This window comes from Zingiber officinale, chromosome 8B (assembly GCF_018446385.1).
Source record: "Zingiber officinale cultivar Zhangliang chromosome 8B, Zo_v1.1, whole genome shotgun sequence".
NCBI classification, from domain to species: Eukaryota; Viridiplantae; Streptophyta; class Magnoliopsida; order Zingiberales; family Zingiberaceae; genus Zingiber; species Zingiber officinale.
The window spans coordinates 6,277,522-6,295,739 of record NC_056001.1 but is presented as its reverse complement, the minus strand read 5'-3'; the positions used below and the strand labels follow the sequence as shown (position 1 = coordinate 6,295,739).

General features: G+C 39.3%; 2 protein-coding genes and 1 long non-coding RNA gene across 9 annotated transcripts in view; 1 reads left to right on the top strand and 2 right to left on the bottom strand.

The window, feature by feature from the left end:
- The window catches only part of LOC122015797 (patatin-like protein 3), an 18,510-nt gene extending 394 nt beyond the window's left edge, over positions 1-18,116 (bottom strand). Inside the window, exons 1-3 of one of the 2 annotated variants that reach the window (XM_042572835.1) lie at positions 17,074-18,116; positions 16,860-16,922; positions 16,554-16,778 (exon numbers count right to left, since the gene is read on the bottom strand). In XM_042572835.1, the coding sequence (XP_042428769.1) occupies positions 16,554-16,778; positions 16,860-16,922; positions 17,074-18,039 (1,254 nt within the window). In that variant the 5' untranslated portion in view covers positions 18,040-18,116. Of the gene's footprint in view, positions 1-16,300; positions 16,779-16,859; positions 16,923-17,073 lie in introns of those variants that run through there. The other variant, XM_042572834.1, reaches the window with a different exon arrangement.
- On the top strand, positions 21-2,591 carry LOC122015796 (transcription factor PHYTOCHROME INTERACTING FACTOR-LIKE 13-like). Of its 2 annotated transcripts, none has more exons than XM_042572833.1 (8): positions 21-227; positions 320-1,166; positions 1,266-1,364; positions 1,433-1,498; positions 1,593-1,658; positions 1,743-2,051; positions 2,172-2,259; positions 2,334-2,591. In XM_042572833.1, the coding sequence occupies exons 1-8, from the start codon at positions 136-138 to the stop codon at positions 2,336-2,338; spliced, it is 1,572 nt and encodes a 523-aa protein (XP_042428767.1). In that variant the 5' UTR covers positions 21-135; the 3' UTR covers positions 2,339-2,591. The 2 variants fall into 2 exon arrangements, with proteins under 2 accessions (XP_042428767.1, XP_042428766.1); XM_042572832.1 differs by having other exon boundaries at positions 22-227; positions 2,133-2,259.
- On the bottom strand, positions 2,523-15,491 carry LOC122015799. Of its 5 annotated transcripts, XR_006120971.1 has the most exons (6): positions 13,355-15,491; positions 9,013-9,542; positions 5,326-5,398; positions 4,211-4,359; positions 3,282-4,031; positions 2,523-3,190 (listed from the first exon to the last, which is right to left on the bottom strand). It is a non-coding gene; the product is annotated as an uncharacterized LOC122015799 (long non-coding RNA). The 5 variants fall into 5 exon arrangements; XR_006120972.1 differs by lacking the exons at positions 2,523-3,190; positions 3,282-4,031 and having other exon boundaries at positions 4,069-4,359; positions 9,013-9,091; positions 9,202-9,542; XR_006120973.1 differs by lacking the exons at positions 2,523-3,190; positions 3,282-4,031 and having other exon boundaries at positions 4,069-4,359; positions 9,013-9,091; positions 9,253-9,542.
- Positions 18,117-18,218: the final 102 nt, after the last annotated feature.

Sequence of the window (18,218 nt, the reverse complement as noted above, 5' to 3'; positions counted from 1 at the left end):
TTTTGCCTGTTCTAGTTTAGGTTAAAGAAACTTGAGCTATGGCCTCCTTGGAACCCTAGCTAGCTATATTTTGGTGCTCTTCATTTATTTTGGTTAGTTGGTTTTCAGTTCAGTGGAGAAGTTAATAGGCAAGCAATGAATCAATATGTTCCTGGTTGGACCGTGGCAGATGACTCTGGTTGTCTGACAGATCTTCTTCCCACGTCGAGTCAAAAGAAACCAATGGGGTAAGACTCTGCTCTCTCAATTCCCCACCCTAATTTTCAAATTCAGGTTTTAGTCCATGGATTTTCAATCTGATGTTCTTCCATTCTTGCAGGCCGGAGAATGAGCTTGTTGAGTTGTTGTGGAGAAATGGGCATGTTGTTATGCACAGCCAAACACACCGAAGGGCGCCTGCCTACAGTGAATTCAAACAGCCTCAGAGACATGAACAGTCCCTCGGCAACTCCAGCAACTTGATCCAAGAGCCTGAATCTGCGTCGTGGTTCCAGTACCCCTTTGACGACCCGTTTGAAAGGGAATTCTGCTCTGAGTTCTTCCCTGAAATTGTGACAACTGCCGAAACCGAGAAAATAAGCAAGGAGTTGATGGAGGAGGAGGAGGAGGAACACAGGTTCCTCAAATTCGGTTCCACCAATGATAGCAACAATGATTTTGCAGCATCTGATGCTAAGCAGACCACTCCTAGCTCTCAAGAACATGTCATGCCGCCTCCGAAGTCACATTGTTTGGGCTCTACACCTCAGTCTTCCTGCTTAGATAACGCAAGCCTTCCAAACTTTTCTCAATTGTCGAAGATGAAGGCCGATATAGGATCCTCAAGCTGTCGACTGGGACACAAAGGATCAGGAAGCAACTTGAAGGCGGGCGAGTCTTCGATGATGACTGTTGGATCAAGCAACTGCGGAAGCAATCAAGTCCAAGCCCAGACGGATCCAAGGAATACTTTAAGCAATGATGGAGCTGGAACTTGGGCAGGACTTAAAGAGGACACTGGAATGAGGTTGTTGTCGGACAGACTTCAATCGAAACCGCATGAGGCTGCTCTAACATCATCATCAGGTGGTTCTGGCTGTAGTTTTGGAAGAGCACAGAAAAACGCGAGTAACCAAAGCCACAAGAGGAAGGCCAGGGAGGTGGAAGATTCTGTGTGTCAAAGCGAGGTAACTTATTAATAAGGGAAATAGCTGCAAATTCTTTTGATTGCTTTTTCTTTATACTTTAATGGAGTTGGATGTTGTTGAAGCTTGTAAAACTTGCAGGACGCTGAGTATGAATCAATTGAGGAAAAGAAGCCAACTCAAAGACCGATGGCTAAACGCAGAAGTCGTGCTGCAGAAGTCCACAATCTCTCAGAGAGGGTAAGATGCTTTACTCAAGCATGTTGATTCTTGTTTATGTCCTTTAAAATTTTTGTTGAATTGTGTAGAAAAGAAGAGACAGGATTAATGAAAAAATGAAGGCCCTGCAGGAGCTCATACCTCATTGCAATAAGGTAAACCATTCACCTGAATTATCTTTTCCAGCATATCAAATAGATTGGGACAAGTTCACTGACTTAGCTTTACCATTATAATTCAAAATTTCAGACAGATAAAGCTTCGATGCTAGACGAAGCAATTGAATACCTGAAATCACTTCAACTGCAAGTTCAGGTTTGTAATTTGGTATCTTTTTTCATGCTTCGTTCCACATTATTACTTTCAATTGGTGCCAATCTTGTATTAACCGTGCATCAGATGGTGTGGATGGGGAGTGGCATGGCATCAATGATGTTTCCTGGAGTTCAACAATACATTTCAGGCATCGGAATGGGAATGGGAATGGGAATGGGTCACCCTCCCATTCCGACGCTTCCTACTGCAGTCCAATTGCCAAGAGTTCCATTAGTCAATCAAACAGTACCCCCAGCTTCCAGCTCAAATCAGAGCTCCATATTTCCCTCCCCAGCCTTGGGTGCAGTAAACTTTCCGAGCCAGATGCAGAATATTCATCTTCCTGAATCATATGCCAGATATCTTAGCATGCATATGATGCCACCACCTCAGGTTTGTAGTTTAACTAAATTCTTAAATTATCGATCAGTGTGGCTATCGCTCAAAGATGAACCAATGTGTCTGTAATTCTAGGCGGCAAACTATTGTACATATGGATCTCACTTGGTACAGATGAACAAGTCTGCAGCAGCACCTAATAGCAGTTCACCAGCCAGTGCTGGAGGAGCTCCTGGTGCAAGTATACGGAACAACAGATCTGGTAAGTTCGAAGCACTTCACTCATATCAGTCTGTGATGAAAGATGATATCCATTTTGTAAAAAATTTCGAATAGGTTGATGGCCAAACTTCACATCAGGAGCCTGCTGAAATTGTGCCAGAAGCCAGAAGCCAGGAGAAAGAAAGTTATTGATACCAAGTGTCTTCTGAAACCAGCATTTGTTATGTACACCATGAAAGATGAGAAGCTCAAGTCTCCAGTTGAACTAGAAAACTCGAGAAAATATAATGGCACTTGTTATTCTATTGTGTAGAAGATCCATATCACATATTTTTTATTTACCATGAAATAATAATGATGATCATTAGTCTACTTGATTGCTGAAAATGCTAATGCAACCATGTCTCTGTGCATCTTCCTTCCCAAAAAATATCCTCTAGCTCCAACACCACGAAAACAGTGACATCTTCTCGCGATGTTGCCTACCATCAGCTCATCCAAACTCAAGAAATCCAATAAGATAAAGGGGCAGAAAAAGGAGAAAGCATGATGCTCATGGGATCACGAAGTATGGAATTGGATGTGTATGCTTATCGTCCAGCTAAACCTATTGTTTTCGCAAGGAATAGGATGACTTTAGGGACCACTTGCTTTCTCGTGCATTTTTCTCAAAGTACTCATTTATGTTGAGTGGTGAGTTCCACCAGCAGTCTGAAGATGCCCTGGTTCTCATGTTCATGAGATAATAGTGGCACAAGCTGCCTCTTTCTGGGGCATCTCTACTCCCACCCACCCATGGCAGAGACAGATTATGCTGGCTTGGATGGAGCCACTAAGGAGAGGGGCATACATTACATCTTTAAGAATGTTATCATCATCTCTGTGAAACCATTTCCTAGGATCAACATGGAAAAGGTATGATCTCGCTTTTTTTTTTTTTTTTTTTTTTGATCTGTCTGCTGTCCAGTGACCTACTTGCAAGAATGGAAAAATCAGATGAAATCCCTATCTGCATTATTTAAACAGTACATTCAATATTTTGCATTATCTGTGAAATCTCACCTCATTGGCACTGATGTGAAATTGTTTGATGAGAGGACTAAACTCACATAAGCAATCAACAAGTATGGGGGAGATAATTGAGAGAATGTGGACTAAACTCACATAAGCAATCAACGAGTATGGGGGAGACGATTGAGAGAATGTTTTGGAGGTCCCACTGGGAATCACCACCGTTGTATACTTTAAGCTAAATCAGTGCACCCAATCCACAGAATGAGGCAGTGGACAGCTCCTTTTCCTCTTGTTTTCTTTCTCTTTTACTTGACGTCGCAAGCTTGCAGATGCTTCCTCCCTGGATAAAACTTGCCCAAAGTTCAATGTTCTGGCCGCATCCCTTAAGCTCGAATTGGCCTTCAGATTCTTGTTTCGTTTCTTCTTCCTCAATCCTCCTCGCTTCACGTCTCTTGTAGCTGTCTGTAGCTTTAGTCATCTGCATGCAACAGGGCTTAAAATATAATTATAACGACGCGGCAAACCTTCGTTGCCTCAGTCCTTAACTTAATCCTATGATTAGATTCTTCTGCGATTAAAATAACACAGGTGATTATATATATAGTAGTGCATGCATGATTAGCTCGCATTATCTTAAACCTGCAGTGATTAGAGTCGCTGTCAGTCGACATCCCTGAAGATTGGGATTAGATCCAATGCTTCAACTGATTTAATAGTTCGATGAGTACAATCTCCATTAGTGGTTGTCTTTCTTGCAAGAGCCGACATGAAGGGGCCACATTGCATTACCGTTCTATCCTGTCTCGCATATAAAATAATGATCATGACAGGCCAGTTTTGAAAAGGTGTAACTTGCATTTCAAATTGAAGTCGCTTACAGAAAAAAATAATTGCCACTACTGCACATGAAAATTCATTGCGTTTAATGATTCAAAAAAGAGAATATAAAATCATCTGTTGGGTCTCAAAAGTCAGACCGAGGCAGATCTTGAGCTGCTCCGGGACTTGAGATTGTGCCTCTCTCGCACAGACAAATTGGAAATCATTCCGAGTGTTGTGGCTTCCGGAGCAGAGTGGAGCAAGATGTCATGCAGAGCTGGTCATGAGTGGCTTATGGACCAAGTGCCTGGAACAATTAATTGAATCATAAATACTGTTTCAGTAATCACAGTGAGAAAGTAATTTGCAAGATGAAGTGAACAGTGTTCTTTGCTGAAAATATGGATGTATTATTGCAGAACATGCATGCCGACTAAAAGTATAACACTTGGTAATTTTTTTTAAAGAAGACTTTTTGATTTATTCTTTGTTGTTCAGCTAATTGCTCTCCTATATTTTGGCATCTCCAATACTACAAATGCAGATGGTCCCCCTGGCACATCACAGTGCAAGATAAAAAGTTGAAAGTCAATATCACTCTAAAACAATAACAAAAAAATATCAAGGTCAAAAGTAATATAATTCAGAAGTATGTTGTATTCTGACCAAACTATAACAGAGACAGTTTTATCTAGCGAGATTGGAACGAAAATTATTTGTTTCAGATTTTTTTTTTTAATCTGACTAAAGGTTTGTCAAGTTATGCTATGGTCCTATGGATCCAAAGGCAAGCCAACCATGGCCCAGAAAAGTATGTTGCATTGATTCATCCAAGCCACCCCGTGGCTTAATTATCAAACATCAGATAACACCCGCACCACTGAATCACCAAAGCTAATTGTAGTTTATGTGTAGCCCGATTCATTCATACGACGACAATTTATTTCATAAAATTACTAAATGAGCTTAAGCTATTAAATAAAATGGACTTTTTATTTCTCCTCTCAAATAGAGGGACAAAAAAAATATTTATACACATTATTCGCTCAAAGGAACAGAACTGTATAATGAACATTATATATCTAAAAGTTTGCAAATTAAGTTAAAGAGTAGATTAAGAATCTTTTTTGACCTAAAAAATTTATAGATTCTGACATTTGAATCTGTAAATTGGCAGATTGTGACCTAATACAGTAGAACGAACTCAAATCAAGTACAGGCATGCATGGGACCTAGAGAAGCTCTAAATTAATAGAGAAGCACGAGTTAAAACCTGAGAGAAGTTGCTTGGATCTTGGTTGGTAGATTCCCTGTTGAGCTGAGCTTGTACAAATGCATTTCCGTCCCTGAAAGACAGGGCCATAACATATTCACTTGGGACTATTAGAAAAGGATATTACAATAACAACCAAACCTTATTCCACTATGCGGGGTCAGTTATATGGATTCTTTTACGTCATTTGACTCTATCTCCTACTATATCATTATTTATATTTAAATAAATTTAATCTTGTTCTATTTTTACTAACAAAGTATTTTTTAGTCTTCCTCATTTAATATGTATATTTGTTATAGTTCATATCGCTTAACTGAAACATTTATTGGTCATACATATTTGTACCATCTTAAACATGTCCGTCAATAGATATAACCTCGATTTTCTCTTTAATATTTTCATTTTTTGTCTTATTCATCCTTATATGTCTGCACATCCACCTTAATATTCTCATCTCCGCAACTCTCATCTTCTGCTAATGTGCTCGCGTCATAGCCAATATCCAACTCCATATAACAAAACAGGTCTAATTGCCACTTTATAAAATTTTACTTTAAATCTTAGAGGTACTTTATGATTACAAAAAACACTTAACGCTCTCTTCTATTTTAACCATCTCACTTATATTCTATGTAAGACATCTCTCTTAAACCCTCCATCATTTTTAAAAAATGATCCTAAATACTTAAAACTCATATACGAGTTATCTCCTATCTTAATAACTATTTCATTATGTCTAATATTGTTAAACTTAAATTTTATATATTCCGTCTTTACTCTAGTAAGCCTAAAACTTTTCACTTCTAGCATTTCTCGTCAAAATTCGAGTTTAACAGTTACTACTTCACGTGTCTCATCTACCAAAATAATATCATCTACAAATAACATACAATGCGATACTGTATCTTGGATGTGTCCAATGAATTCATCATGATTAATGTAAAAAGATAGAGACTTAGAGTTAACCCTTGATGTAATCCTATCTTTATGAAAAATGTTTCGGTTAATCAGATCTTCACTTGTCATTACATTCTCGTACACATCCTTAATTAATTCAATATACACTATCCTTAATTCTCTATATAATTTCCAAAGCCAGCTAAAGTCGTTTCTAAGTCGGGTTGAAAAAAAGGTGAGGATTTCGTATTAGGTTATTGGCTAACATGAACTTTCAAACAAATATTAATGAATGGATTCATTAGAAAATTAAATAATATTAGAGGATAAAAATGCAGTGTAAAAAAATAAGCAGATGATAATGGAGTAGCAGAATAGGTAAATAACTAATTAAATAGATGAGAGGCGTCATAACAAGTGGATGCCTATCCAAGGCAGACGTTGGGATTTGAGAAAAATGGAGTTAAGTGAATTAATTCAAATAGATTGGTATACATGTAACTAATTAGCAGGACCCCTGCAGCGTAAATGAAAGAGAGAGCAGGGTAAAATGGAAATTAAATCATATAGAGGTAAAGTGATACAAAACATCCACACCTTGATAAAATAAAATAAAATGGTAGCCAAAAGCGAAGACTGTAATTTTCCCATTAGCTATTCATAGATGCAGGCAGATGGAAAGTTAGAGCAGAAGATATAAAATTTTAAGTTGCTTGGCCATTTGGATAATATAAAATAAAAGAAAGGTGTCTTTGGTGGGTTACAGTGAAATTCAACATTCATGCACGTGTCAGCATCAGTACTAAAAGCAATTGTTATTTTGAAGGATGTTTGTTATTGGGACTATTTTTTATAAGCTATAACATGATTAGTGAGAAAGGAACATACAGATAGATCACGTACATAGGACAATAGAATTTTTTTTAATACAATTAATCATTAGTATAAAATATGAAGTACGGCAATTTACTAAAGGGTATACGTAAATTTCTGAATTAATTAAAAGGTGTACATTGTTTTAGTATTTATGAAAAGATATAGTCAATTATGTGCTCTTCCCATTCTACTCCTCATGATAAATCTAACTCTCTTTTTTTTTTGCCTTCTTCTCTCCTATATATATGTAGCCTCTTTTACCTTACCTTACCTTTTCTCTCTCTTTTGTATACATAACGTGGATATGATATGCAAATCATATCATATCCACGACGCTTAGGATTTAGTTAATTTTTTCAATAATATTTTAACACCTCCGGAGAATCCGAAATAAACAATGGAGGACACCATTGGACTCCTTGCAACATCAGAAATCCACATGACCTGAAACTGCTACAATCTGAAATCTCTAGGTTGATTAGTAAATTTTGATCAAAATCCATTGATGGACCTAAATAGGTCCTATTGGATCTCCTGTAGATTTCTAAAATTACAAGAAGTCCAATAATGCCCTCCATTACTTATTTCCGCTTCTCCAAAGATGTTAAAATATTATCGGAAGAATCAGCTCAACGTGAGCCTGATATGGATCTGGGCCTAATATGATTACATATCATACCCACATTGGGTTGATTCTTCTGATAATATTTTACTACCTCCGGAGAAGACTAAATAAGCAATGGAGGGCATCGTTGGACTCCTTACAACCTAAGAAATCTACAAGACCTGAAATGGATCCAATCAGACCTGTCCAGGTCCGTGGATTTCGGTCAAAAATCATTGATCGACCTAGACCTCAGATTGTAATAATTTCAAGTCATGTGGATTTCTGAGATCGTAAGGAGTCGAATGATACCCTCCATTACTTATTTCGGCTTCTCTGGAGGTATTAAAATGTTATCGAAAAAATCAGCTAAGCCCTAAATGTCGTGGGCATGATAAAATTTGCATATCAGATCCACGTTATACATACATGCATGCAAAAGAAAGAAGAAAGACACGAGAGGTGAGGAAAGATAAGAGTGGTTGCATGTATAGGAGAAAGAAAAAAGAAGAGATAAAAAAACAAAAAAAAAATAGAAAGAGAAAAACTTAGATTTATCAGGAGGGGTAGAATGGAAAAAACATATAACTAAGTGTGTCATTTGATAAATACTAAAATAGTATGCACTTTTGATCAATTCAAAAATCTCCGTACGTCCTTTGTAAATTGTCATATGAAGTATGAAGCTCATGAAATATTGTCACCATGAGGTATGAGGTTCGAATTTCGACATAGCCGAAGTAAATATCTCTCTTATGTGCTAGTCACTATTCCAAAGACTAGTAGTCGCCCATGATTTACCTTCTCCGTATTAGCCCTGAGACAGGTTGACGAGGGAACTGGGGACGAACGTATTCATCTTTTGTCACCATGAAGCTCGAATAACTGTTGATTATTAATGAATTGATGGAGGCAGCTGATTATAGAATGATGCTTGAAGTGATTGGATCTTTTCTTCTATATTTTTTTCTCATTTTACTAATACATTGAGGGACATGTAAAATAGTCATTTCCACAATACACTGTAACAACGTGAGAAGTAGAAACACATTTTATTGTATCTACTATGGCCTCTAATAAGAAAATTACGTGGTACTCGTAATCCATGCAAACTCCTTTTTAAAAAAAATAATAATTGAAACTCATTTGCAAAACATCAACTGTAAATAAACAATACTCAAATAAGCAGCATTCCAATAAAACCAACAAATGTAGAGTTGAATAGAATTCAGTAGCATTTCCTCTAACCTCTTTTTTTAAAAAAAAAATCAAACAAACATATTTTATATATTTACGTTTCATCTTACCCACAAATGATCTGTAGCAATAGCTTGGTAACAGATGGTGGTTACCCCCACATGCTACTTTAATGGTATATATTGGAAGCTGCAATTTTGAATTCCATCGTTAATAAAGAATACAGGTAGCAGCATTGTATCCCAGACCAGCAAAATGCGCAACTTGATTGTTGGTGAATCAACAACAAAATTGCTTACTTGTAGAATAAAATAATAGCGGCAGCTCCTACAGAACATGATCCAACATACCGTTTATTGTAGTCAAAGTTTACAACTTTGCCACTTTCATCAACTGACATTGTTCTCAACAACCAGACATGTTTTGGGCTTGAAATGGAAACTAATACAAGAGTACACCATGTAATGATAAAACAATACTGCAATATAGTAACTCGGTTAACATCAAGAGAATTGGAGGAGGGAACATACAGCTCAACTTCATGGTGGCGCATATGCAGTTTAAGAGTACCATACTCTATTTAAATTTCTTGAGAAGAGCAAATGGTTTTTGAGTCTATAATCAAGCTCCAGTGGTAAAACTGCAAAACACAACTAACATAAGCAATTCACCAATGTAGCAGATGAGACAGGAAAGCTTAACTTTTGGACCCAAGCATTGTTGCATGTGTACGAGATCACCAAGGAAACTAGATATGCACACAACCAAAACAAGAGCTGGATAAGAAAACAACAAAAACCTATCCGTGATGAAAAATTACAATCAATTCTTTAAGAACTAAAAAAACTCAGTAATGCATCTTGCATCAACTAATCCTAGTCCTACACGAATATCTGATGGAAAATATTAACCATAGTTGTGCAGGAACACGTGTAACTATTTGACCAACAACTTCGAGATATCTGAAATAATAAAGCATTCAAAAATATTAAGAGAAGCAATAACTGAAATGAAACATTAAGATCTAGGATTTAGAAGCAAATGTAGAAAAAAGGCACACGCGCAGAGGCGTAGCTTTTCACAACTGACAACCGCGCTAACACCCTCGCTGGTCGGCGAAAATTGGGTCCCACCTCTTGTCCACTCGTAACGCCAATTGCGGAGGAGGGGCCCACGGAGAGGACAAAGATCTCGCAACTTTCCAAATTCTCTACATATCCTTAATTAGTTCAATATACACTATTCTTAATTCTCTATATAATTTCCAAAGTCAGCTAAAGTCGTTTCTAAGTCAGGTTGAAAAAATGTGAGGATTGCGTATTAGGTTACTGGCTAACATTGTGGCATAAGGCGAATACGCTCGTTCCCAACGCCCCCGCCAAGGTTACTGGCTAACATGAACTTTGAAACAAATGTTTAATGAAGGGATTCATTAGAAAATAATATTAGAGGATAAAAATGCAGTGTAAAAAAATAAGCAGATGATAATGGAGTAGCAGAATAGGTAAATAACTAATTAAATAGATGAGAGGTGTCATAACAAGTGGATGCCTATCCAAGGCAGACGTTGGGATTTGAGAAAAATGGAGTTAAGTGAATTAATTCAAACAGATTGGTATAAATGTAACTAATTAGCAGGACCCCTGCAGCGTAAATGAAAGAGAGAGCAGGGTAAAATGGAAATTAAATCATATAGAGGTAAAGTGATACAAAACATCCACACCTTGATAAAATAAAATAAAATGGTAACCAAAAGCGAAGACTGTAATTTTCCCATTAGCTATTCATAGATGCAGGCAGATGGAAAATTAATGAGCAGAAGATATAAAATTTTAAGTTGATTGGCCATTTGGATAATATAAAATAAAAGAAAGGTGTCTTTGGTGGGTTACAGTGAAATTCAACATTCATGCATGTGTCAGCATCAGTACTAAAAGCAATTGTTATTTTGAAGGATGTTTGTTATTGGGACTATTTTTTATAAGCTATAACATGATTAGTGAGAAAGGAACATACAGATAGATCACGTACATAGGACAATAGAATTTTTTTTAATACAATTAATCATTAGTATAAAATATGAAGTACGGCAATTTTCTAAGGGTATACGTAAATTTCTGAATTAACTAAAAGGTGTACGTTATTTTAGTATTTATGAAAAAATACACTCAATTATGTACTCTTTTCGTTCTACTCCTCATGATAAATCTAACTTTTTTTTTTTTTTTTTTGCCTTCTTCTCTCCTATATATATATATGTAGCCTCTTTTACCTTTCATTTTCTCTCTCTTTTGCATACATAACGCGGATCTGATATGTAAATCATATCATGTCCACGACGTTTAGGATTTAGTTAATTTTTTCAATAATATTTTAACACCTCCGGAGAATCCAAAATAAGCAATGGAGGACACCATTGGACTCCTTACTACATCAGAAATCCACATGACCTGAAACTGCTACAATCTAAAATCTCTAAGTTTACAATCTGAAATCTCTAAGTTGATTAGTGAATTTTGATCAAAATCTACTAATGGACATAAATAGGTCCTATTGGACCTCCTGTAGATTTCTAAAATTACAAGAAGTCCAACAATGTCCTCCATTACTTATTTCTGCTTCTCTAAAGATGTTAAAATATTATCGGAAGAATCAGCTCAACGTGAGCCTGATATGGATCTGAGCCTGATATGGATCTGAGCCTAATATGATTACATATCATACCCACATTGGGTTGATTCTTCTGATAATATTTTACTACCTCTGGAGAAGACTAAATAAGTAATGGAGGGCATCGTTGGACTCCTTACAACCTAAGAAATCTACAAGACCTGAAATGGATCCAATCAGATCTGTCCAAGTCCGTGAATTTTGGTCAAAAACCATTGATCGACCTAGACCTCAGATTGTAACAATTTCAAGTCATGTGGATTTCTGAGACCGTAAGGAGTCGAATGATACCCTCCATTACTTATTTCGGCTTCTCCAGAGGTATTAAAATGTTATCGAAAAAATCAGCTAAGTTCTAAACGTCGTGGGCATGATAAAATTTGCATATCAGACCCACGTTATACATACATACATGCAAAAGAAAGAGGAAAGACACGAGAGGTGAGGAAAAATAAGAGTGGTTGCATGTATAGGACAAAGAAAAAAGAAGAGAAAAAAAAAATAGAAAGAGAAAAACTTAGATTTATCAGGAGGGGTAGAATGGAAAAAACATATAACTAAGTGTGTCATTTGATAAATACTGAAATAGTATGCACTTTTGATCAATTCAAAAATCTCCGTTCGTCCTTTGTAAATTGTCATATAAAGTATGAAGCTCATGAGATGTTGTCACCATGAGGTATGGGGTTCAAATCTCGGCATAGCCGAGGTAAATACCTCCCTTATGTGTTAATCACTATTCCAAAGACTAGTAGTCGCACATGATTTACCTTCTCCGTATTAACCTGAGACGGATTGACGGAAGAACTGGAGACGAGCATATTCATCTTTTGCCACCATGAAGCTCGAATAACAGTTGATTATAGGGGTGTCAATTCGGGTGGGTCGGGTCGGGTTGGGTCGGGTTGAGCTTTTTTTTTTTTTTTTTAACCCAACCCGAACCCGAGTTCAACCCAAAACACCTCAACCCGAACCCGAACCCGACCAACCCGATCAACCCGAACCCGACCCATATAACCCGAAAATCCGATTCAAAACGACTTTTTTGGGCTATTTTCCCTATAATTCTCCACTTTTATCTCAATACTCCATCATTATCATACAAATATGATATTAATATACATAAAAACATCAAAATTTTTAAAATAAAATTTGATTTAACCCCAAAAAGACCCACAAAACCCTATATTTAAGCCAACCCGGGTCAACCCGAACCCAACCCGACCCAACCCGAAATTTTTTTACTCTTCAACCCTCCAACCCGAACCCGACCCGAACCCGAAAATGCCCAACCCGAACCTGATTTTTTTCGGGTCGACTCGGGTTGGGTCGTCGGGTCGGGTTCATTTTTGACACCCCTAGTTGATTATTATCGAATTGATGGAGGCAGCTGATTATAGAATGACGCTTGAAGTGATTGGAGCTTTTCTTCTATATTTGTTCTCATTTTACTAATACATTGAGGGGCATGTAAAATAGCCATTTCCACAATACACTGTAACAACGTGAGAAGTAGAAACACATTTTATTGTATCTACTATGGCCTCTAATAACAAAATTGCGTGGTACTCGTAATCCATGCAAACTCCTTTTTTAAAAAAAATAATAATTGAAACTCATTTGCAAATCATCGACTGTAAATAAACAATACTCAAATAAGCAGCATTCCAATAAAACCAACAAATGTAGAGTTGAATAGAATTCAGTAGCATTTCCTCTAACCTCTTGTTTTTTAAAAAAAAATCAAACAAACATATTTTATATATTTACGTTTCATCTTACCCACAAATGAACTGTAGCAATAGCTTGGTAACAGATGGTGGTTACCCCCACATGCTACTTTAATGGTATATATTGGAAGCTGCAATTTTGAATTCCATCGTTAATAAAGAATACAGGTAGCAGCATTGTATCCCAGACCAGCAAAATGCGCAACTTGATTGTTGGTGAATCAACAACAAAATTGCTTACTTGTAGAATAAAATAATAGCGGCAGCTCCTACAGAACATGATCCAACATACCGTTTATTGTAGTCAAAGTTTACAACTTTGCCACTTTCATCAACTGACATTGTTCTCAACAACCAGACATGTTTTGGGCTTGAAATGGAAACTAATACAAGAGTACACCATGTAATGATAAAACAATACTGCAATATAGTAACTCGGTTAACATCAAGAGAATTGGAGGAGGGAACATACAGCTCAACTTCATGGTGGCGCATATGCAGTTTAAGAGTACCATACTCTATTTAAATTTCTTGAGAAGAGCAAATGGTTTTTGAGTCTATAATCAAGCTCCAGTGGTAAAACTGCAAAACACAACTAACATAAGCAATTCACCAATGTAGCAGATGAGACAGGAAAGCTTAACTTTTGGACCCAAGCATTGTTGCATGTGTACGAGATCACCAAGGAAACTAGATATGCACACAACCAAAACAAGAGCTGGATAAGAAAACAACAAAAACCTATCCGTGATGAAAAATTACAATCAATTCTTTAAGAACTAAAAAAACTCAGTAATGCATCTTGCATCAACTAATCCTAGTCCTACACGAATATCTGATGGAAAATATTAACCATAGTTGTGCAGGAACACGTGTAACTATTTGACCAACAACTTCGAGATATCTGAAATAATAAAGCATTCAAAAATATTAAGAGAAGCAATAACTGAAATGAAACATTAAGATCTAGGATTTAGAAGCAAATGTAGACTAAATAACGCGCAACATTTATTGGTAATGAATACAACTTCATTAACACAAAGTTTACATAAAAACAAAGTAGAGCTGCCAAGATAAATTAGTTATTTGACAATGACTAGTGGAAAAAACGAATGACACCAGAAAGTTAGTCAATGCAAACCTTAGTAGAAATCTACAATATGAGCCAATTACAATCACTCATCAGGACTCTGTTGTCCCACCCTACTAGAACCCTCCAAGATCTTGGATCCTACATCTAACCTTGACATCCCTACTGCTACATGAATGATACTTATATCACCTGATAGAAGAAATGACAACATTGCACACCAATTATACATGGAAACTAGTCATCTTCCTTTGAGAAAAATTATTGGTAGAAGCAAATGGTCGTTTACAATTGAAAAATCTCTAAATGTTCTAGTGACAAATTTAAAGCTTGAGGGATGGCAAAAAGGTATGCGCCCATACATGATGCAAAATAAAAATCTTATTTTCCTAATTGTATAATGTACTTAATCTTCACATTCTTAAAGAAAATAGCTTTGAGAATATGTCTATATCCAAAAGTGTCTAATATAGGACAAAAAAGTAAGGGTCATAAATTAGTCTTTATAAACCTAAGAATACTTGACGTCTACTTGATAATTGAAGTCCAAAAACCTTTTTTTCTGCTCTTAGCTAATTAAGACTTCATCCGCCAGACTTGAGTTACTTCGAGACAACTCAGCAACGCGAGGACTTCTCACAAAACCTGATCAGCCAAATAGGTTATGATGACATATTACAATTTCCTAGATAATTATGTTCCAAAAGGCAAAATTGAGTTAAACCCTAAACATTAGAATGAATTGACAGTTCAAACAATAGCACCTGATACCTGCCTGCATCCCCTTTTAGAAAGTTGAGACACAATATTCTGCGAACCCCAATTTGTGGATCTCTAGCCCCTCTTTACCACTCTTTGATGTCCCTTTTTTCATCATAGTATTCATCAATGGCGTGCTGCTCACAGGCCAGGGCTCGACTCGACGCCGATGCGGCGGAGGGAGTGAACCTCCGGAACGACAAACCCATCGCCTTTCATTAGAAACCTTCCGTGGGAAGAAACCCAATGGCAAAACCTACCGCCGACGAGAGAGTTACTGGCGCGCGAGCACGAACCGAAAGCTTAGGAGTTAGTATAGGATCGCCTATCGCACTCCATCCACCAGGCAGCCACCAAGCGGGTCGAAATAGATCCGAACTTACGAAAGATCCAATCCGATAAGATATAGTTGGGTCGGACATGTGCTGCAGCCCACAATGAAATTGAGGCCCAAAAATCTCCCCGTCGCTCAATAAAATCTCAGGGCGGCAACCACGTGTTTGATTCTAATTGCATGGCGGTGTCGGTGACCCCACAAGATAATCATCCACTTTATTCATTGACCAAAAGCAATCTAACTAAACCTACTTGTTCCTTTACTCGATTCATTTGATGCATCCCCGTAGCCCGTAGGGTTAATTAATTGGATCGTCCCTGTTTTACTGAGAATTTAAGATCGCTGCAGTGATAATTGCCAGGTGATTTTTTGGGGGGATGAAAAATGAAGGATTATTAACCGAATTAATCATGATCATAATACTGATTACGACCTCTCGTTGCCCGAAAGTCGCGGAGCGGACAAAAGACGATCAAGAAAAAAGGCACACGCGCAGAGGCGTAGCTTTTCACAACTGACAACCGCGCTAACACCCTCGCTGGTCGGCGAAACTTGGGTCCCACCTCTTGTCCACTCGTACCGCCAATTGCGGAGGAGGGGCCCACGGAGAGGACAAAGATCTCGCAACTTTCCAAATTGGCATCGCCTTGCTACTGTCGCTGAGTTTAAGATACTGAATTATCTGAATAATGGAATAGTTGGTGTTTTTTTTTACTGAAGTTTTGTTCCGCTCAATATAGTTTTTGGAGAAAAAATTCGTCTTTTTTCTTTTTAATTTTACAATTTTCGATTCATCGAGGATGATCGTCGCATAAATTTTCAATATAAACACGTTCAGAATCCAACTAAATAGATGTACAAAGTCATTCACGTTCATCGGTTACACAGCCTTCGTCTCTTATTTTTTTCCTAAAAGATCTATGCGTTTTTTTTTTCTCTTTTTTTCCCCCATTTTTTGAGTAAAATTAATTAACACGATATGGATGTCCTCGCTGGTGCTACCTCCCTCGTGGCGGCGACGCCGGCGGTGGAGGAAGTCCTCGGCGTCGCCACCTGCTTCAGTACCACGTTGGGAATTTGGCTGTTGCCCCTCCGCTGGTCTTCCTTGACCAGCGAACCGGCGAACCGGTCGAGCTTCTCAGCGTTGGTTTGCTCCGAGATTTTCTTCCCTCGAAATAATAACGATTCCACGTTCTTCTGCGACAATTGTTTCTCCAACAAGCTCAGCAATTTGCCGCTGTCTCTTGTTTTTTGAATATCCTCGCGATCATGTAATTCGAATCCGTTGCCCTGAGAAAGATTTAATTAAATTAATTCGATAAATTATATTGAATTTCATAATTCGTGATATTAATAGCGTTTAACTTTTACCTGAATCCTCACGTAATTGTCAGCCCTGTTTTGTCCGAATGACATCGCGATTGCTTGGTCCACCTGACAAAAATTATTTTTTGGAATTTTAACGGTCGAATTATGATGATAGCCCTTCAGCCAATTGGGGGGCTTTAAATCTTTAATTAATGAGCGGATCTATTAGAAGGAAAACAATGGAGCGACGGACATAGAGAGAGGATGTTGTCCGTACCACATCGGCGACGCCTTCGCCTGCAATCCGGAGGAGTTCCGCCAGCGACGGAACCAGCCTCCTCCTTCGCGGATCTACTTCTTTGCCGATGCCGCCGGCGATGGTGCTACTGAGGGAGAGCACCATGAGGTCCTTCATCCCGTCGGCGAACGGGAACTCGCATTTGTTGTTGAGTACGTGGCTGATGGCCGCGGCCGCAGGGTTGCTCATCGAGACGCCGCCGCCAATGGCTGTGATTCGGGTCTTTCCGTCCGCAGACCGCATTTCCACCGGCGCCGTCCCCGCTGCGCACGTGGCGGCGCAGACCTGCCGCAGCGGGAAATCGTACGCGTCCCCCTCCACCGCGTCCGCGCGCGAGAAGAGGAACGGCGCCCCCGTCGCCAGGTCGAAGCACGGCACCAGAAGCGGCTTCACGGTGTCCCGCAGCGTGGCGTTGCCTAAAACCTTCCGGAACACCCCAGCGGCTCCGCGCGGCCTCCACCAAGCGAGCGGGCCGCGCCTCGCGTCCGCGAACGACGACCGGCCGCTCTTCGCTAGGAGGAGCCCCAGGGCGTCGGCGGCGGAGAGCAGGGAGCGCCCATCTGGGCCGCAGGCGAAGAGCATGGCCGCGAGAACTCCTCCGGCGCCGGAGCCGGCGGCGACGTCGAAGAAATCGGCTACGCGCGCTGAGGGATCGCCGGAGAGGCGGCGGAGGGAGGACTCGAGGCGTGCGAGGGAGGCGGCAGCAAGGAGGGCGTCGGCGGGGCGTCCTCCTCCGTCGACGGAAAGGATTCGTACCCTGCCTTCGGAGGCGGCAGCCGGCGGCAGAGGGCGAGGGCCGCCGTCGGGGAAGGTGGCCGAGGAGAGGAGGAGATTAGGGGGATCATCATAACCGAAGAGAAACTTGCTTTCGAGGATGGAGAAAATCTCGTAGCTAAGCTTATCGAGGTCCATGGCCGTCTCAACCGCAGGCGACGGCGACGCCATTGCTGCCCTGTGGAACGAGTCTGAACCGGAACGGCTTGATTTGGAGCCTTTCGAGTGAGTGGATGGTGGGCGGGGTACGCAATCGGGCTTAAATAGAGGCGGGGATTTTTTTGTCTCGGTTGATGAACGGTCGAGATTCATCAGAGTGAGAGCATCATCGGCAAGGGTGATCGCAGCGG

Bases quoted from the DNA above. Each gene is read 5' to 3' on its own strand.
- LOC122015796 (XM_042572832.1), top strand. From the start codon at position 136: ATGAATCAATATGTTCCTGGTTGGACCGTGGCAGATGACTCTGGTTGT. The intron at 1,365-1,432 runs GTAAGATGCTTT...TGAATTGTGTAG, and splicing joins TCCACAATCTCTCAGAGAGG to AAAAGAAGAGACAGGATTAA. The intron at 1,659-1,742 runs GTTTGTAATTTG...ACCGTGCATCAG, and splicing joins CACTTCAACTGCAAGTTCAG to ATGGTGTGGATGGGGAGTGG.